General features: G+C 32.4%; 3 protein-coding genes across 3 annotated transcripts; 2 read left to right on the top strand and 1 right to left on the bottom strand.

Annotated features, from left to right (window-relative positions):
* Window positions 1-3,797: 3,797 nt before the first annotated feature.
* Window positions 3,798-5,197, top strand: LOC131616959 (large ribosomal subunit protein eL31-like). The gene is made up of 3 exons (XM_058888377.1): window positions 3,798-3,926; window positions 4,044-4,154; window positions 4,767-5,197. Exons 2-3 carry the CDS (start codon window positions 4,069-4,071, stop codon window positions 5,044-5,046), a joined length of 366 nt encoding a protein of 121 aa, XP_058744360.1. The 5' UTR covers window positions 3,798-3,926; window positions 4,044-4,068; the 3' UTR covers window positions 5,047-5,197.
* Window positions 5,198-8,362: 3,165 nt separating this feature from the next.
* Window positions 8,363-12,121, top strand: LOC131620320 (vacuolar protein sorting-associated protein 32 homolog 2-like). The gene is made up of 7 exons (XM_058891359.1): window positions 8,363-8,639; window positions 10,149-10,248; window positions 10,360-10,445; window positions 10,537-10,628; window positions 11,013-11,127; window positions 11,335-11,530; window positions 11,932-12,121. The coding sequence occupies exons 1-6, from the start codon at window positions 8,562-8,564 to the stop codon at window positions 11,524-11,526; spliced, it is 663 nt and encodes a 220-aa protein (XP_058747342.1). The 5' UTR covers window positions 8,363-8,561; the 3' UTR covers window positions 11,527-11,530; window positions 11,932-12,121.
* Window positions 12,122-13,046: 925 nt separating this feature from the next.
* LOC131620321 (histone H3.2) lies at window positions 13,047-13,692 on the bottom strand. Its single transcript, XM_058891360.1, has one exon. The coding sequence runs from the start codon at window positions 13,609-13,611 to the stop codon at window positions 13,201-13,203; it is 411 nt and encodes a 136-aa protein (XP_058747343.1). The 5' UTR covers window positions 13,612-13,692; the 3' UTR covers window positions 13,047-13,200.
* Window positions 13,693-20,385: the final 6,693 nt, after the last annotated feature.

Here is a 20,385-nt window from a genome sequence, read left to right as displayed (position 1 = left end):
AATAAGCATATTATCCAAAAAAAAATTCGCTAAGTAACTTTATATTCGACTCGGAGTAGTAGGGATACTCAAACTCAAATACAAAAATACCGCCTCTAATTATATATAATCCAAAGGGTATTTAGACCACTCATAGAAATTATAATTCAAATTCTTTGCTCCTATTTGAATCCACCACCATGAAAACATCATGATTTTAAAAACTATTTCTTCCACATCTTCTATGTCATTATTAAAAATAATGTCATTTCTAATTTTTCACATGTACCAAGTAACTGCTAATCATATGGAAATCTCCCTCCCCTTAGCCACCTTTCCCTTCAAGATAGAATAAAATGCCAACATATGTTCATGACACTCGAATGCAGTATTATTTCGCCCAAGCAAATTTAGCCAACAGTATGTAGCCTGTCACACTTTTTTGACAAATACACAATGAAGCATTATATGTTAAATGTCATCCAGGCTGCCATTACACATATTGCATTGTCTTTCTTCATCAGTAAATACAATATCTCTTCTTGCAAGCTGAACTTTGGTTGGTAAACGATTTCGAAACATTCGCCAAGCAAATGACTTACTTTGTGCGGAGCTTTAGCCTTCCAAACAATCTTCAAAGTTGAAGTGGTACTTTCATTTACTGCATCCTCGACATGAAACTACATCAGGCTGTCATAATACGATTTCAAAGAAAAACCATTCCCACCACGATACGGCCAGATCATGATGTCTTCTTCCAACCGAACCGGATTAACTTCCATGAGAAGTCCTGCTAGTAACAAAGCTTCTGTCATCATTTCATCATCGTGTGCATCCAATTCCCAAGCTATATTCCACTGCCATCTTTCACGATTCCAACACTCATTATCTCCCACCAATGCATTCCTACATGCAACAATCTCATACAGATTTGGACATAAACTACTCAAATTAGAACCGACAATCCATTTCGAATTCCAAAACTGTATACCGGTCCCACTGCCAAGTCTCCATGAAATCCATTGTGTAAATTCTGGTTTAGAATCCGAACCCTTTATTGACATGAGATCCCTTCACCAAAGTGATTCTTTATAACTTTTCGTAATCATGTCCACCCCTAACTTATTAATGACATTACCATACCTTTAATGCAAAAGATTCATCCAAATGGCATTGCAATCTGTGGCTATTCTCCACAGCCATTTGCTAAGCAATGCTTTGTTGAAATAGGACACATCTTTGATTTCGAGACCGCCTTCTACTTTAGACTTGTAAATAGATTTCCAACTTTTCCAGACAATATCAGGTTTTTCGGCCGAACCTTGCCAAAGAAAATTTCTTTGAATGCCAATAATTTCCTGAGTGAATTTGACCGGCACTTTGAAGAAAGAAAAGTAATGGACTGACAGATTGGACAAATATGAGTTGATTAATGAAATTCTTCCACCCATTAATAACATTCGCCCCTTCCACATGAAGATAATTTTGCCTTCAAACTTCTTGTTATTGGTTTCCAAAACTCTACCCTATGATTCCCTCAAACCATATTATTCACATTTGATTAACTCTTTTAAAGATCATACTTTAATTGATCTGAACTAAAAAAATCCAAATTTTAATTTTAAATAGGTTATAATTTTATTATTTAAACTAGAATGTCTTTGCATAATCCTAAACCGTGATCACCAAACTAATAACACAAGGAAAATGACAATGGAAGATAATGCTACAAGACTATGTAATTCAAAGAACAAATTAGCATTAGTTATACTGACCTGCCTATAACGATATTTTGTCAACAAAATCCTAAGATGCTACAGTGGTAATATAAATAATTTTTTAGCTAATAGTGCAAAAATAGTTTTTGCAATATTTTCTATAAAAAAATTTGTATGCTACACTAAAGATAATTGAAATATATATATATATATATATATATATATATATATATATATATATATATATATATATATATATATATATATATATATATATATATATATATATATATATATATATATATATATATATATATATATATATATGCTACATATATATAATATTTTTCAAGATATATGTAACATATTATTTTGTCCAAATTAAATTTAACATATTTTAATTTAATTTTTAAAAAATAAAACATTCATTTAATCTATATGTTTTCCAAAATCAATATTCCAAAATAGTCGATTCAATTATATATGCAAATTAAATTATACATTATATTTTAATTAAAAATCTTAAAAAATAATTAAGAAAAATGATATGTCACGTTCTGGGATCTAAAAAATAACGTTTATTTATTTTTTTAAATAACGTTTATATTTTTTTAAAACATTTTTTAAATATGAAATTTCTTTAATTTAAAAAATAAATTAGGTTTTTTACGTTATTTATTTTTTATTTAAAATTTTCATTTTTTTTAATTTAAAAAATAATGTTTTGAAATTTCAAAAATAACATTTATTTATTTTTTAAAAAATAATAATTTTTAAAAAGTTTCGCGTTTTGATGGTAAATCATGTCAGATAGTCAACTGATGATGGTCATCTATATGTGAATCATGTCAAGGATGCACTGAATATGGTTTCCCTAGTGCACTTCCTATCTTCCCCAAGATTTTGGCTCCTTATAGGTGTAAAGGTAAGTGTGGTAACTTCACCAAGACTGGTAAGGTACGAAGCATGTACCTCTTGAAGTTGAAATTTAGGCTCCATTCCTTTAGGATCATAGGCATGTTATGGATTATGTATGGTTCTCACAAGAGTACCATATCTTTATCTTTGAAAGAACAAAATTTCAAAAGGAAATAACCCTCTTCATGATATAACATATCAGACAGCTGCATAAAATTCTAAAATCAACTCATGTATTATTTCAGGGCATTCATGCTTATGTCTTTACCTAGGGCATACATAACAATATATCATTCTAAAAATTTTGCCTCAGATTCTTCATTTTCACTTATATTTCTCCTTCCACAGTTTTGGGTGCAATGAATTCGATAGCCATTTCGTTAGCTGGGATGTGGTTTCCACTAATGACATCTACCTGTGATTTCTTAGTTGGTTCCTATGAATCAATTATCGTATTCTTTAATTACAGTGAGAGGGTTCTCGTCCAGAGCTTGAGAGATAATTTATTCTTCAATACTTTCATCATATAACTATTTGTTCTCTTTGTTCTTAGTACCTTCATCATTGTTACTTTTTTCAGAGCTCTTTTTCAGATTCGATGGCGTGAGATGAACCGCTGACAACGACACCTTGTTCTTCGGCAACCCTCGTCCTCGAGTCATCTTTTTTTTACAAATAATTTTTTTAATTTTGTAAATATAATGTGTTAATGGAAGTGATCGATAAAGAGATAATGAGTAAAATAAAATATATCATTAAACACCATAGAAGTTGAAAATATTGAAATTACTTTTAGATATTTTATAAAAAAAATATAGTTCAATAATGGTATGATGATATTAATGATTAATATAAGACTTATCCCAGTACAATATATGTATTTTGTTTTTTGAAAATTTCTTAATACACTCTTAATATGAGTTAGTTCGGAGATGCATTTTTGAATTTCACAAATTTGAAGATATATTTTTGAATTTCACAAATTTGAAGATACATTTTCGGATTTATGGTAAAAATTAGTGTAAATTGGTAAATTCAAATATGCATTTCCAAATTCAAGAAAATTTTAGACATTTAATATGGAACCTATAAAAAAGTTAAAGTGTGTGTTTAGAGTTTTCCTTTTTCTTTAAATGTTTAGTGTGCCCATGTTTGGCCCATTTCAAATATACCAGGCTTTATCATGAAACTAAAGGCCCAACTATAGAATAAAGGCCCAATCTAAACCCGTAAAAACTAGGGTTTGGTTATATTATAGGTTCCTCTTTCGTTTTGAGCTAAACACTGCCGAAAAACCTTCACAATCTCAAGGTATCTCTCTCCTTTTCTAATTCTCCATTGATAAATTCTTTGCATCTAAGTTTAATTTACGCATTCTATTCTCCTAAATCTCTGAATGTTATGATTGAATTTGTTGTATTTGTATAGGGTTTAGGGTTATCAGAAGCTGAAAATGGTGGAGAAGGGTGCAGGTGGTAGAAAAGAGGAGGTTGTTACCAGGGAATACACAATCAACCTCCACAAGCGTCTTCATGGCTGGTAAGTTCTGTTTCCGATGGAATTTTCATTGCAGATTTCGAGCTATAACTCAATCATTTACTTCATGATTTAACTGCTTAACAATCCTTTTCACTTTGGGGTTCCAATTTTTTAGATCCATTAGGGTATTTAGTTTCTGTATCTATAGGTGTATCATGTTGATTTTATGTCGCTGATTTAATCAATTATAGCTTTTACTTTAGTTAGCACTGCATTTAGGTATATAAATTGCAGTAATGACTTGGAATTCAATGTATCTGAATGTTTTCTCTGTGTTTGTGTTTGGTAAATCACTGTTTTTTTCTCACAATGATTTAGATTAAATCATCCTATTGGTTTGTTATAATGTGAAGTATATTGAAATTGCAAACACATCCTCCATAATTTTCTAGTCAGTCATTTTGGTCATTGTGAATGTGTTTTTAAATCATTTTGGTCCTCTAATGTGTTTTTTGTTAGTCAATTTGTTTACTTTGGTTACTTTTTTATTTCAAGCTATCATTTTTAATTTTATGTTGTTTGGAGATGGAAAAATTATTGTGATTCATGTTGTATGTTTGATCGAATTATTGGATCTCTTACTGGTTTCTGTCTATGTCTGTTAATGAACAGCACCTTCAAGAAGAAGGCACCAAAAGCTATCAAGGAGATAAGGAAATTTGCTCAAAAAGCCATGGGCACTAATGATGTTAGAGTCGATGTTAAGCTGAACAAGGCTATCTGGAGCCAAGGAATTAGAAGTGTACCCAGGAGGGTCCGAGTACGCATTGCTCGCAAGAGGAACGACGATGAAGATGCAAAGGAGGAATTGTACTCCCTTGTTACAGTTGTTGAAATTCCCAAGGAAGAGCTAAAAGGTTTGGGCACCAAGGTCATAGATGATGAAGATTGATTTATCATTTATCTATCTGTTTTGAAGCTTGGAGAAACATATATCTAGTTTTTTTTGCTTTATTCAATTAAGTATTGTCTTAAGATTGTTAAAGTGCTAATTTTGTTTAGACATGAGATGTTTTTATATATCACCTGTTTTTGTGCTTCCATTGATAGGGTTGGAGAAAGTATCATTCATTTTTGGCCTCATTTTGTTTATTTCTTCTATATGCTTTGTGTTTGAGAGATTTGAATACAAGTATACTCATCATAAGGATTAAATAACAAAATGTGTTTACTCATCAATTGTATTTTTCTTGATGCTAATCTAGAGAGAATAGGAAGTTTGTATTCTAACTGAATGCATCCTTAAGAAATACAAATTTCTTTTCAAGTTAGTGTTATAGCTAAACAAATATCCTTTCAAGTTAGTGTTAAAGCTAAGCACAAATAATACGGTTCTGCCTCGATATGACACAAATCAAATGAAATTTGTTTTAGTTGTGTTCATAACAAAAGTTGTTCTTTCTTTAATATATGAGAACGATATGATTGTTTGTCACTTGCTTCATACTCAAACACAAGTGCCATTTTAGTAGTATTCTTTTTTATGGCAGTAGAGATGACAAATGCCATATTATTTTCATGTCAAATACTCAGACTTCATTTTCCTCTTGTATGAGAGAACTTTTCCTTCGAGTATTGTTGTCACACTAGATTGCCTTTCTCTCTAAGCTTTATTAAAACTAAGTGTACTTTTGAATTAATACACATAAAATCTTTCGAGCTCTTATTTTCATTTATTCATGGCTACTCTTATTTTCTAATTATTGTAGATGATTTCACCTCTCACGGTATTTTTTTTTCATCAAAGATATTATGTGGAGACTCCATATAATACACATCTTAAATGTTATAAGAGCAATCATGTTTCAATACAATTTACCAAAAGTTTTTTGAAACTTTGCAATGAGTCATGCTGTAACAAACTTCCCTTTACTCTGTTAAATTCAAAATAACCTTATGAACTCCTTTTTGACACTCCTCCGACTTGCAATAACATCAAGGTTTTTGGTTGCCTAACCTTTTGTTTAAATTATTTCATAGGGTAAGGGTTGCCTCAAACTTGACCATTGAGCCAAGAAATGCATACTTGTTTGTTACAATCAAGAAATCAAAGGTTACATCCTCATGATTTTGGCTACTAGATAAGTCTACATCTCAAGAAATGTTGTTTTTTTATGAAGACTTTTTTCCCTTATATTCAAAATTAAATCCAAAATCTTACATCGCACCGATATTTGATCATACTTTACCATTTTCTTGACTCGCCTGATGACAACACTTCATCTTATGACTCTCGGTACAATATTCAAAATTTAGCATGACCACTAATTTATTTTCAATCTCTTAAGTTTCACATATGTACCAATGATCACTTTTGAACTTGTCACAATTACTCCTTTTGCATATTCACCTATCACTGACTCACATGACCAACCTCAACCTTATACTTAAAGAATTTTCAAACGTATTACCCATGAACTCAAAAAAAAAAAAATAACGACTTTGTTTGTAACAACCCTTATTCTTCTAATTGTGCCCATTATCTTTATTCAATCCACGAGTCTCACTTCTTCTTTATATATATAATAGTTATATCCTTGTTAGAGATCAATATGAGTTAAAAATCCAAAAAAAAAAAATTGCAAGCACGATTGTTGACTTCACACCATGATCTCCGAACTTCAGGCATTACAAGCTAAAAAAATTTGGATTATAACCACTCTACCACTTTACTAAGAGCCATTAGATGAATAATTAAAAGATAGGTTAATAGTTCCATCAAGAGATATAAATCATGTTTAGTTGCTAAAGACTACAATTAAAATAAATACATCAATTATATAGACACCTTTTTTCTCGTGGCAAAAATGAAAATAATAAGACTTTTATTAGCCATAAAATCTTCACTGAATTGACATAAATTATAGTTTGATGTCAATAATGTGTTCCTCCATGGTGATCATGATGAAGAAATCTGCATGCAATTGCCACATGAATTTCACTCTTTTTATCATGGTCAGGTATGCATGACTAAAAAGTTTGGATATGGCCTTAAGCAAGCTAGCCTCCAATGATTTTTAAAATTTCCACATTACGAATATCCTTACACTACAAGCAATCCAACTCTGATCACTCATTGTTCATCAATTAATTTTCTAACAAAATTATAGTGCTCTTCATCTATGTGGATGACTTAATCTTATTAGACAATGATCTTGATGAGTTTGATTTCATCAAAAGCCAACTTAAAAGTGCTTTCATGATTAAGGAACTTAAGATTTTTCTTTGCATAAAAGTTGCTAGATCAACCATGAGCATTACCATTTGTCAAAGAAAAAATGCATTGGAATTGCTCGATGAGATTGCCCTCCTCGTTACAAAACTAGTCATGACTCACATGGTAAGATCATCAAACCGTTTATTTATGTTTGCACTTTTGTGATGAAAAAAACACCTCACACGAGTGTGAGTCGCTGGAGGTTTAGAAGATGTTTGATTATATTAAAGATTCATTTTGATAGTTACTAATAATACCTTTCATGCACAAATAAAATATGTGGAGATTGATTGCCATATTGTTAGAGAGAAACTCAAAGTCAATTTTTTTCAATTTTTTTCCATTCCTAATTCAACACAACTTCAAAATTTCTTAACTAAAATATTTAATCCCCAATCTTTCTCTAACCTTTTTGTCTTATCAGAAAATTTCAAATAACTATATTTTTTAGCTTGGAGGGGATTATATGTATATGTATATCATGTATTTTAATAGTTATGTTGGTTCACAAGTACTAATTGCTAAATGCCATTTTAATACAATAGTTCTATGCTTTATTAGTCTTAATTTATAAGTATTTAAAATAAATAAATGTAGACCCTTCAATTTTTTCTCCATTAAGCTTCTAATATTAGTAATTAATTTTTTAGTACTTAACTTGAATATTTTTAATTTTAAATCAAATATTCTCTAATCTTATTTATAAAAAACAAACTATTTTTTAAAATTTTTAAATTATTATATCTATATATATACTCAAATACATTATTTATTAAATGAATTAAAAAATGTTTTTTTAATAAATATGACAAGAGTAATTAATTAAATATTTTTTAATTGTATTTAAAAATTAATTATCTTACTATCTATTCATTAATTATTAATTATTATTTTTATATTTATTTATTATTAATATTACAAAGTTACATTGACCATTTGTTTTGATTTTTCTCATTCTCATCTTCCAAAAATAAAATAATGCGTGCCACGTGGAAATAAAGACCGCAGTTGCAAGTTCCTTCGATCTTCGAATCAATCTAGCGATGATGATACCAAAACAACACTCATAACCCATCATCGCTTTTTCCACAACCTACCCAGATCCCAACTTTCAATCTTTCGTTCCTTTTACGATTCTAACCGATTCGATTTTCACCAATTGTTTCTGATTCAATCGATCGCAGATAATCATGTTTAGCAGAGTTTTTGGTAAACCTAAACAGGAAATCAGCAACAATGCTCTTGCCACTTTGGATAAGTTAAACGAGGTACTGATTCGATTTCTAATTCTAATTCGTTCTTTTATTTTCATTAGTATCAATTTCATTATACTTTTCTATGTTGCAATTAGTTTTATTTGGGGAAATAACTTAATTGAATAATTAAGCACTTAACGCATAATCCTTTATTATAGAAGTGTTTAAATTAGTTTCATGTAAACTTATAAACTGTTTTAGTAAGCTATTGTGGAGAGTTTATGAAGATAAGTTGATAAAAATTCTGAACTGTTTTCATAAACTACTTTAGAGGATTTATGGAAATATGTTGAAAACAACTTATAAGCATGTTTATATGCATGTCATAAGTTGTTTCTATAACCTCTCACAAACGGTATGGAAAGGGTTTGTAGTCAATTCAATTAGACGTTTAATTGTGATATCAGACTTGGGTGGTTTGTGCATGTAGACATGTAGATTCTTTGGTAAGGAGAGTAGATCAGATGGAGAGAAGTTAAACAACTAGAGAAGCTATTAAAAAAGATCTTGAGATTAACGATTTGGATGAAAATATTGTTCTAATAGAATATTATGGTGAAAGTTAATCCATGTAGCCGACCCCATTTAGTGGGATAAAGCACGGTTGTTGTTGTTGTTGGTTAGTTGTGATCTTGATGCATGATTAATGCTAAATAACTTCACGCCGACTCTAGTTCCTATAAACTTCACCTATGAGCTTGGACTGTGAGTGCTGAATACTACATACTCTCTCCGTCTCATAATAAGTGTCTTATTTGAGCTTTGCGCGGTTCTTAAGAAAATAATTAGATGTGTTGGTTTTAATGAAAAAATTAGTATATTTTACTAAAGTACCCTTATTTATTATAGGTAGTGGAGTAGTTGAAAAACGTGAAAGTTAATATATAGGGGTATAGTAGTGGAAAAAAATAATAAATGTTGTATTGGTATTCTAAAGAGACATTTATTTTGAGACAAAGAAAAAGTGCAAATGAGACACTTATTATGAGACGGAGGGAGTAATAAGTAAATACATTGTTTGTCCTATATTCTGTTTAAGGTAATGTTTGGATAAATAGCTTAATTAAGCGCTTATGATATAAATGCTTATTTATAAGCTATTTATATGAAAAAAAGTAATATAGTTTAAATTGATTTCATATAACCTAAGGATGTTTTCATAAGCTATTCTATTCTAGAGAATGTATGAGAATAAGCCGAAAGCATATTATGGGCTTGTCATAAGTTGTTTCTTCCATATTTTTCTATTTACGAGTGCACCATTGGCAAAGAATATTCTTGTAATTCTTCTCATAGTCATATATCATTTGAATCTTTATCTGAGTTCTATTGTTGAATATGTCTGTTTTCTATTTTGAAACTTGTATCATATATGTACATAGTACATTAGTGCATATATCAAGTGGCAATAGATGTATGCAATGGTTTTTGTTATCCATTCGTTTTGAGCGTTAATTTACAGTTTGAGATTGAGAGAGTGGATTTAACAATTTGAATTTGTTGTCCTTTGAAATTATACAGACACTTGAAATGCTAGAAAAAAAGGAAAATGTACTCCTTAAAAAGGCCAGAGCAGAAGTTGAAAAAGCCAAAGAATTCACTAAAGGAAAGAACAAAAAGGGTAGGATCTTAAACTGAATTTTTGTACTTGTTCTTTAGAGTTTTCTGTAATCCCACTTTCCCTTTTTTTTTTTTTTTTAATTACATGTGACTGAGTTTTTGTTTTATACAGCTGCAATTCAATGTTTGAAGAGGAAGAGGTTATATGAACAGCAAATTGAGCAGCTTGGAAATTTCCAGCTGCGTATTCACGACCAGGTGCAAATGCAATTGTATTTAGTATTAGTTCAGACAATGGTTTATATTATTAATCTTCTTTTGCATCTTATGGTGGTGATTTGTGATATAGATGATAATGTTAGAAGGTGCTAAAGCCACCACGGAAACAGTGGATGCGTTAAGAACAGGAGCTGCTGCTATGAAGGCTATGCAGAAAGCAACGTACATACTGCTATTATATTATTCTAAATCTTTAGTGAGCCGTTGATTATGATTTATGACATTACTATCGTCCTCTTTTGATTTGTTTATTTGAACTTATCTACTAGCATAAACATTCGTGAAACTGTTTTTAAGAAGTTGTGAAAACACCTTATGACATGTTTATAGCCGTTTCTCATCTACATCCATAAGCTCTTCAGTATAGCTTATGAAATTATGAATAGCTTTAGCTTATAGTTTATATGTAAACAATTTGACTTTATTTTATCTTTAATACAAAAATAGTTTTCACATAAGTACTTATATGATAAACACCTATGCTATAAATGCTTAATTATGCTGTTCATCCAAACATGACCTAAGTTTAATTCTGTTTTTTTTCAGGAATATTGACGATGTCGACAAAACCATGGATGAGATAAATGAACAGACTGAGAACATGAAGCAGATTCAAGAAGCATTGTCTACTCCAATTGGTGCAGCAGCTGATTTTGATGAGGTAATTCTCTCAAATATTTACTTATTTGTTATTTCGGTTGCAAACATGATATTTGTACCTTTTGATTGTTTATAGTGTTTTAGAGTGCCAATGCATGTCCGTGATCAATTCTCGCGTGTTCTTTGTTTGCGTTTTCTCCATGTGTTTGCTTTTGAACCAGGGTTGTAATTATAAAATGAGGCGTTCTGAATTTATTGTCCTTTTCAGGATGAACTAGAAGCAGAACTTGAAGAATTGGAGAGTGCTGAGTTGGAAGAACAGCTTCTTCAGCCAGCAACTACAGCTCCTGCTGCCACATCGTATGTCCCAGCTGGACGGCAACCTACACGCCCTGTTCCTGCAAAGCCAACTCCCGAGGAAGACGAATTGGCAGCTTTGCAGGCTGAGATGGCACTTTGATCGGGTACCTTTTCTCGTCTGTGACACTGCCGATGGATTTGTGTTATTATCTATGCATTAGTATGTCAGTTAAATGATATGGTTATGTCACATTTTCATGTTTTGGCTATGCCAGAAATATTTTAGGTAGTTGTTCTATTTGGTTTTGCCGCGGCTGGCTTAGCTTAAGCCAGAATTTTGCTGGCTTTGTTAATCATGACGATAAGTGTCTTCCACGATATATATTTGTAATCTGTAACCGAAGACTCCAATGTGGAGAATTCTGCTTTTCTCCTTGGCTTTATATGTGTGAAATTATTGAACAGACCAGCAGATGTATATAAAAGCTGAAAAAGAACTTGAACATAGAAGTCCCCTTCAACAATTGCTGCTTTTCTCATTGATGTGTTTCAACCTTTTTTCCAGGTCTGCGTATCAAATGTTAAGTTATTCGGCTATCTCAAGCATATGTTGATTTATATGATACCAAGTATGTAAAGTGAAAAGTATGTTCCCTAAATCATTGAGCTAATACTCAGAACTCAATATAAAATATTGTTCTGAACATACTTTTTTCGAAGTCCCAACATTAAAAAGCATAAGAGGTTATGTTTCATTTGGTCTTGTTTTTTTTTAACATTCTTGTAACTTAGTATAACTGATATGTAACATATGTTAACAAGTGGTAAGGATTTAGTTTAATGAGCTAATGTCGTACATTCATCAAGCTACTGACCAAAATTACCGTTGAATGACATCGGAAGACAAATTTGCAGCAACCATGATAAAACACAACTGAAGTGGTTGGTTATAGTGACCAGAGAATGGCCAAAAAGCATGAAACGCCGCAAAAATAGCTGAATAAGTCAGTAGCTACAAAGTTCTAGATAACCTCTCAAAGTGGTACTCACGCGTTGTTGATGTTCTCAAACGATACAAAATGGCAAGACTCTTAATCTTGTGGTTATGGTTCGTGCCCGGTGTCCAAATGACAAATAAAATTAAAAAATAGGGTTAGCATTGATAGCTGAATCTAATGAAAAATCTGACTTTGATATCATATTAAAAACCGGCATGTAATAGTTATCACCTTGGGTCCCTCATTGCTGTCATTTGCATCTTTAAATTCATCTTTTGCAATTGGCCTTTTCAGTGATAATATTTGTTTAAAATCTTCATAATCTGCTGAAGAGGCTAAAGAAAATTGGTTGAACAATTGCCCGCAATCATGGATTATGCCACCACACTTGAAGGAGTATAAGCTTCTTTTCCACCTCTCTCATTTCTTGATCATGAAGTTTGATGAAAACAGGATTATCAAAATGAGATTAACATGAGGAGAAAGCAATGGAATCTTCCCTCACTTTCGTGATGGTATCCAATGATTATATGGCTATTCATCGGTTGACAATATAAATACATCTCCATTCTTTGTTATTTAATCACTTAAAGAAATTACAATTCTTGTCTGTGAAAATTGACAAACTCATAAGCAATAGAACCATAACAACCTAACGAAATTTACGGTAGAAGAATAAATCTAGTTGAACAAAAGACATTTCATTCCAATGATAAGTGCTAAGCACAATTCCAATATTACAAGATTAAATTCTTAAGAAACTGAAATCACCCGTTTGGAATTAACAACATTTCCAAAATATCTACACAAACCCTAAGAGCAAGAATTCAACAAAATCAAGCACGCTCGCCTCTAATACGCCTAGCAAGCTGAATATCCTTCGGCATGATAGTAACACGCTTGGCGTGAATTGCGCAGAGGTTAGTATCCTCAAAGAGTCCAACAAGGTAAGCCTCAGCCGCTTCTTGAAGCGCCGACACGGCGGAGCTCTGGAAACGGAGGTCAGTCTTGAAATCCTGAGCGATCTCACGAACGAGACGCTGGAAAGGAAGTTTGCGGATCAAAAGCTCAGTGCTCTTCTGGTACTTGCGGATCTCACGGAGAGCAACGGTTCCTGGCCTGAAACGATGTGGCTTCTTCACTCCGCCGGTGGCCGGAGCGGACTTGCGAGCGGCTTTGGTTGCCAGTTGCTTCCTCGGAGCCTTGCCGCCGGTGGACTTGCGAGCAGTTTGCTTGGTACGGGCCATTGTTAAGTAACAGAAAACGGTTACTAACAGATTATAATTTGAGAATTGTTTTCTGTTAAAATTTGGGAGTGATAATTTTGAAATGGAGAAACTGGTTTATTATATAGTTTTGATTTTGCGAGAGGAAGGTGAATTGGTTATGTTTGTGGCCGTTGATTTGGATTTGGTTATCGACGGATGATGTTTGTTTGGAGTGGTTGAGCACGCGGATCAGTGACGTGGCATGTAGAAGAGATTGAAGGGTGTGATGGTAGTCGTTGATCTTGTAATGATGAAAGGTTGAGATTGAATTTGAAAGAGTGACGCGGATCGGTATTTTTTTTTTTGGGAGCAAACGAAAATGAAAATTCATCTTTTGGCGGGTTTAGTGTTTTTTTTTTTATTTGGGTAGGTTCCGAAAATGGTTTGTCAAGTCACTCAATTGGGAACATATACTTTTACATTTATTCTCTACTCCACAATTTTGTAAATATTTTAAATTTACTCTTTTAATTTATATGGTAATTTTTACTATTCATTCAAAATTGACAATTGTGATTTGTGTAACTTGCTTATGCGAATCAATAGTTTGAATCAAAGACATTCGGTATGTTATGTTTTTTAACCGGTTAACTTTGCTAAATCAAACATACATTTACTAAATAAAGTGAATGTATCTTCTATTCTATTTTGCCTGATTTTTTATGTTTTATTGATTGATTTTTTTTATTTATATTTAACTGGGATATTCCTCTGAAGAAATGCAATAAAAATCAAACATGCGTAGATACCACTAATATATTTTCAACTACACGGAAACTTGCTACACAAGAAGAGGCAACAAGGTGGATTAGGGAGGTTGGAATCAGGAATAAAGTGAAGGTTATAATAACTTGTTTAGATACCAAAACATGTAAGAGAGAAATAAGTGACAAAGTAATATTTGATTATGATAAAGGTGGAAAATACAAAGAAAGAGATAATGAAACATAAAATGCTAGTAATAAATGTGGTTGTCCATTCAAAATTAGAACAACACCGTCAAAAGATAATTTTGGATGGAAGATTGATGTAAAATATGGACTTCACAATCATAGTTTACCTGATAGATTTGAAGGTCACTCGTTTGTAGGTCAACTAAATGCAGATGAACAGCAACATAGTGTTAATTTGACAAACTGACATCTCTAATATATTAAAACAAAATACAAGTGTCCCTCCTAATCTTTAATAAGTTTCCCTCCTAACTTCTTATTAAATCTATAGTTGTATTTGATTATTCAAATCTTTTTATTTTTTTATACCACTTTTTTCAAATTACCAATTCCAAGAATTCCAACTTCACTAATTAATTATAATTTTTATATTCACAACATATGAAATATAATTTATTTTTTTTGCATTTATACACATATAATATATCTTCCTAATAAGTCATGTGCATCGCACAGGTAAAAGTTCTAGTGTTCCACAAAGACATATTATTATCATTGCATGAGCGATATCCATAGAACGTCACTCGAATCATGCAAATATAGAAAATAAGAGTAAGCTACATAAAGACATCAGGGTTCCTAGAACGAAAATGCAACATTTGTTTAAGCTGATAGAGGATTCAAATTATGTTTACTGGATTAGAAAAAAAAAGTGAGAAGTTGTGAGATATTTTCTAGGTCCACCCAGAATTAGTGAAGTTGTTGAATATATTTTCTATTGTGTGATTATGGACAACACGTACAAGACAAATTAATATAGGTAACCTCTGTTTGAAGTAGTTGGTATGACATCAATTGAGTTAATATTTGTTGTTCCATTTGCCTATACAAAATCTGAGCATACAGAGAAATTTTGTTGGGTATTGGATAAGTTGAAACCGTTGTTTATCAAGCAGGGGCTTTAACCACAATTAATTTTGACTGATGGAGATCTTGCTTCGATGAAAACAATTAAAATCGAATTTCCAAAGATAATTAATTTAGTTTATTGATTTCACATCAGCAAAAATGTGAAATCAATGTGTAAGGAATATGTTGTGAATGATATGTGAGAGCCAATAGATAACCTATGGTATGAACTTGTAAGGGCTAGTGATGAGGTGAAGTATCATCAACGGTTACAACAGTTTGAGCACGCATGTGTTAACTTTAAAGAATTTTTTGATTATGTGAAACACACATGGTTGACTCTACATATGCATAGATTTGTTGAAGCATGGATCAATCAAGTGTTGCATTTGAGCAACACCACAACTAATATGTATGTTTGATTTTAGTCATAGTTTGTTTATCTTAATATTACAGGTACTGATTTGTTTTTTAAAGGGTTGAGTATGCGCATTGGAAACTAAAGCAGATGTTGGAGAATAACTTAGGTGATATGTGCAAATATTGGGAGGCTATGAATGGCAATTTTAAGATACAATTGGGAAATATTAGAGCTTCATTTCAGACGGTACAACTCAGATCCAAGCCCTTGGAGACAAAAGTCTCAATCCGATTGGAACCAACAAACCTTAAATTTCCTCTTGCCTCTTCCACCGTCTCTCCTGATCAGTATCAACTTTCTCTCTACATAAATGAAACTCAAAAAAACTTCCATAAACTCTCCTACATTGTTCTTTGATCAACGCCCGAAGTATTCAACACAAACCCTCATGATATTTCATTCTTATCCCTGAATCTACTAACGATTTTAAGGGACAAACAACAAAAATTACAAAATCGAAACCATTTATAAACGTTTAAGTCACCACATTTCTATCTAATGTAGGACTATTACCCTACTTACTCACACTTGCATTATTATTGTAACACTCCGTTGAAGTGTGAGTCCACAAGGCTTCCCCTCACACTTGTACCGCCGTTACCTCTTCTTGGGCAACGAGACACCTCTTCTTGAACATTTTTTATACAAGTGACCAAAGACTCATGATACCATTTGTTGGGAGGGGTTTCACTAGAGAGCATTGATACATTGTTATGATTAAACATCTTTGTGAGAGACACACCACTTATCCACCCAAAACCTTAAGGTGATAGGCGAGTGAGTTCTCCCACTTTTATATGCTCAAGTCACCACATTCCTATCTAATATGAGACTATTTCTCCACTAACTCACACTTGCATTATTATTCTAACACCCCTCAAGTGTGAGTCCATAATGCTCCCCCTTGTAACACCCGAGGCCGAAGAAGGCGAGGGGTGGTTGCACCGCATGGAACACCTGAGGCCAATGGGGGCTAGGGTGGTCGCCACATCGGAATGAGAGGGATCTGGAGGCTGTGCAGGGATGAGACTGCATGGTTGAAAGATGTCTTATAAGGATTGATAGGTACTACCTATACCAACAAGATGCATCTTCTTTTCGGGAGCCCGTTCAATAAGAACTCCACAGTTAAGCGTGCTTGACTTGGAGTAGTACTAGGATGGGTGACCTTCTGGGAAGTTTCCCAGAAAGCGTGCGAGTGAGGTCAAAGCATGCTGAAAAGACCTGTGTTGGTTTGTGGGGTCAGTCGATCATCCCAAAAGCAGTCTGGGGCGTTACACCCCTCACATTTATAACCAAAAGGTTATCTATGCTTTGAATGCATGAATGTGTAAAAGGGGTCTCCATAAATTATCATGCTAAAGAAAACATAAACTTATGAAGTTGATTGACTTCTACACTGCTATATAAAAAACATAAATTTACGAAGTCGATAAATTTCTACCCCATTGTACTTGTTAAAACGTGCAATAATGGTAACCATGCATTTGAATGGTTGTAAATGATGTTTATGGTTGTTAATGGTATTTAGAGTTAGCTCATGCGAGATTAGAAATTTTGTATATGTTTAGATGAATACATTTTTTTCCCTTTTCGCAACCTACAATTAAAGTAATTGTTGAAGTATTTATAGAGATCCTTTAGTCATGAATCCTTGGACCCAAGAGAGATTATTCTCCCTCTTCATTTAGGAGCATGAGATGTGTGGGAAAGAACCGTTCTGCTTCTATAATCACGAGGAACATGATTCTCCTGATTCATCTATTACATTGGTGCAGATGCTCATGTCATCACTCATGTTTCTTGGATAGATAGATCTTCAAAACTATTCTGGATAGCCCATATCCAATATGAGAGCCTTATGTTGAGTCATAGGTGAGTTAAACACTACCTACCTTATGATGAGTCATAGGTGAGTTAATCACTAGTACCCGCTTGCATTCCTTCAAGCGGCTTATGCTGCTAGTCCATCCTAAGTGAATTTGATATTACTTCTTCTGAACCCCTTTTTTTAGTCTTGATTATATAATTTAGTCATCTTATCCCACTACAACCTCTATATCAAATTCAGAACAATACAAATATCTAAGTGTGATTCTAAAACAGTTTTCTTTTGTTACAAGGAAAAGAAAATGAAGTTTTCTTTGTTCTATATACCCACATCAGTACTAAATCATCAATATTTTTTGGTAACTGATGAAATAACTTGGATTTCAATTTTTCAAACCAACCAAAGCTAAATAATTTACCATTTCAAGTTGTTTTGTGGAGATCACAATGTACCTCATCTTCTCTCCAAAGAAAAAAGAACATAAGAAAATTGGACCCAATTGCTGGACTTGCTCTTGATAATCCCCACAATCACTCAGTCACTCAATTCATAAATTCAATAAATTAGCCTCAACCATTGGCTTTTACTAACCATAAACGGCGAACAATGAACGAGCCGTGACACGGTCTCTACAACTCATTAATAAACCAAAATATCTCAATCTGCAACTGTAATTTTTCAAATTAATTAATTTAAAGGTTGATCTCTCCCAATCGAATATCTCGAGTTAATTCATTTAAGGGTTTGATCACACACAATCGAATAGTAAGACCTAAACATCTACAAACTGTGCCACACCATGTTGACACTACAAAAACAACCATAAACATAGAGAAAGAAACATTATGAAAAGAATTTCTTTAAAAGAATAGATTTGAAACAAAATAAATAAGTACAAAAAAGAGAAACTAAAAGGAAAGCATGTTCAATAGATGAATCAATCCAACAACTGAGTTCTGCTGCCCTAATATTCCAAAACCTAATGAATGATGTAAGTAAGAGCCAAAGCCAACAGCATCAGTATACATGCAACTCCTTGGTCCAATGTTGTCCCTGTCAAACAAAACAACATCTTAAATCAACACAACCTAACTTGTTTCCCAACAAAAACAATTTTAATTCAACAAACCCATTAATTAATCATCATCAAAAATTGCAGATTAACCTGTTCCTAACCAACCCAATTGAAATCTAAACACACCCATTATTTAATCAATCATCATCAAAGCAGAAAAAAATTGAAAATTTACTTTGTTCTTAACAAACACAATTGAAATTTTAACACATTCATTGACTAATTACCATCAAAATTTGATATTTAATCACATCATTGACAAATTATCATAAAAAAATAGGAAAAGAAATGAAAATTTAATTGTTCTCCATAAACTTGATTGAAAATGAACTTGTTCAACACAAATCCAGATCATCATCAAAGCAGGCCAAAAATTGAAAATTGAGTTGTTCCCAACAAACCCAATTGAAAATTAAACAGACCCATTGATTAATCATCATCAAATTTGAATGAAAAATAAAAGGGTAATTTTTTAGGGTTTATGATATTAATACCATCACTGGTGGGAGCTGGAGCAGGTGCAGGGATCTGAGCATTGATGGAAGGAACAACAAAAGCCAAAGCAAGAGAGAGAATGGCCATGACGAAAAGCTGAACTCTAAGAATCTCCATTCTCACAAACTGCAAAGCTACTACACTCTCAATTTGAAACTTGTGAAATGCAATGTTAGGGTTTTGTTTTTATTTATAGTGATTTTGATTGAAAGAATCTCGACAAGAAAAACAGCAGAGCCACCCTGGCTGAGGAAATAGGTTAGGGAACAAAGGTTGTCGTTGGCCGTTGATGGATGACACGTGTAGGGTTGAGATTGAATGCACGTTATGGAAAACAGTAGAGAAATGAAATGAGAGAGAGAAACCAACCAACCAATGAATATGTTCTTTCTCTTACCTGCCAGTCTGACACGTGATTGATTATTGGTCGAATATGAATAGTACAACCTGTATTTTAATTTTGAAATCATTTTGGGAATTTTTTAAATAATTATTTTTTCAAAAAATACACCCCAAAACACTTTTCAAACAATTTTTTTTGCCACTTAAAGAAGACGTTACACTGTGTAGCGCATGCATTGAAATTAGAGAGGATACGTCATACTGTATGACGTATGCACCTCTGTCATGTTAATATGACGTGTGCACTAAAATTTTAAGATGAGACGTCGTTCAGTATGTTTACTCAGTTGTTATGTTTAAGTGCATACGACATGCACGGTCCATCCTACACATATGGATTCTTTAAATGAATCGCACTTTTCTAAATGAATCGCACTCAATTTTTTTATATTATAGCATATCTTTTCAAATTATTTAAACAGCTCGTCACATTTTTCAATTATTTAGACAATTTATTAAAAAATTTAAAATTAATCTTATCAAACCATACATTATTCGCTATATTTATATTATATATGATTAATTTTAACATTAATTAAAGATAATGAAGGTTTTCAAAGTAAAGAACGTCTCTATACTAAAGAACACATTATTTAGTCAAATATCGACATATCTCTGACTGACATAGTATTGTAGAAAAATATATACAAATCTTTAAATTATACTGACAACTTGCTACATAAGTTTAAGTGCGAGAGAACTTCTTCAATATAATCAATTAAAATTA

Source organism: Vicia villosa, linkage group LG7 (assembly GCF_029867415.1).
Source record: "Vicia villosa cultivar HV-30 ecotype Madison, WI linkage group LG7, Vvil1.0, whole genome shotgun sequence".
In the NCBI taxonomy this organism is placed as follows: domain Eukaryota; kingdom Viridiplantae; phylum Streptophyta; class Magnoliopsida; order Fabales; family Fabaceae; genus Vicia; species Vicia villosa.
This window is presented reverse-complemented; position numbering and strand designations above follow the sequence as displayed.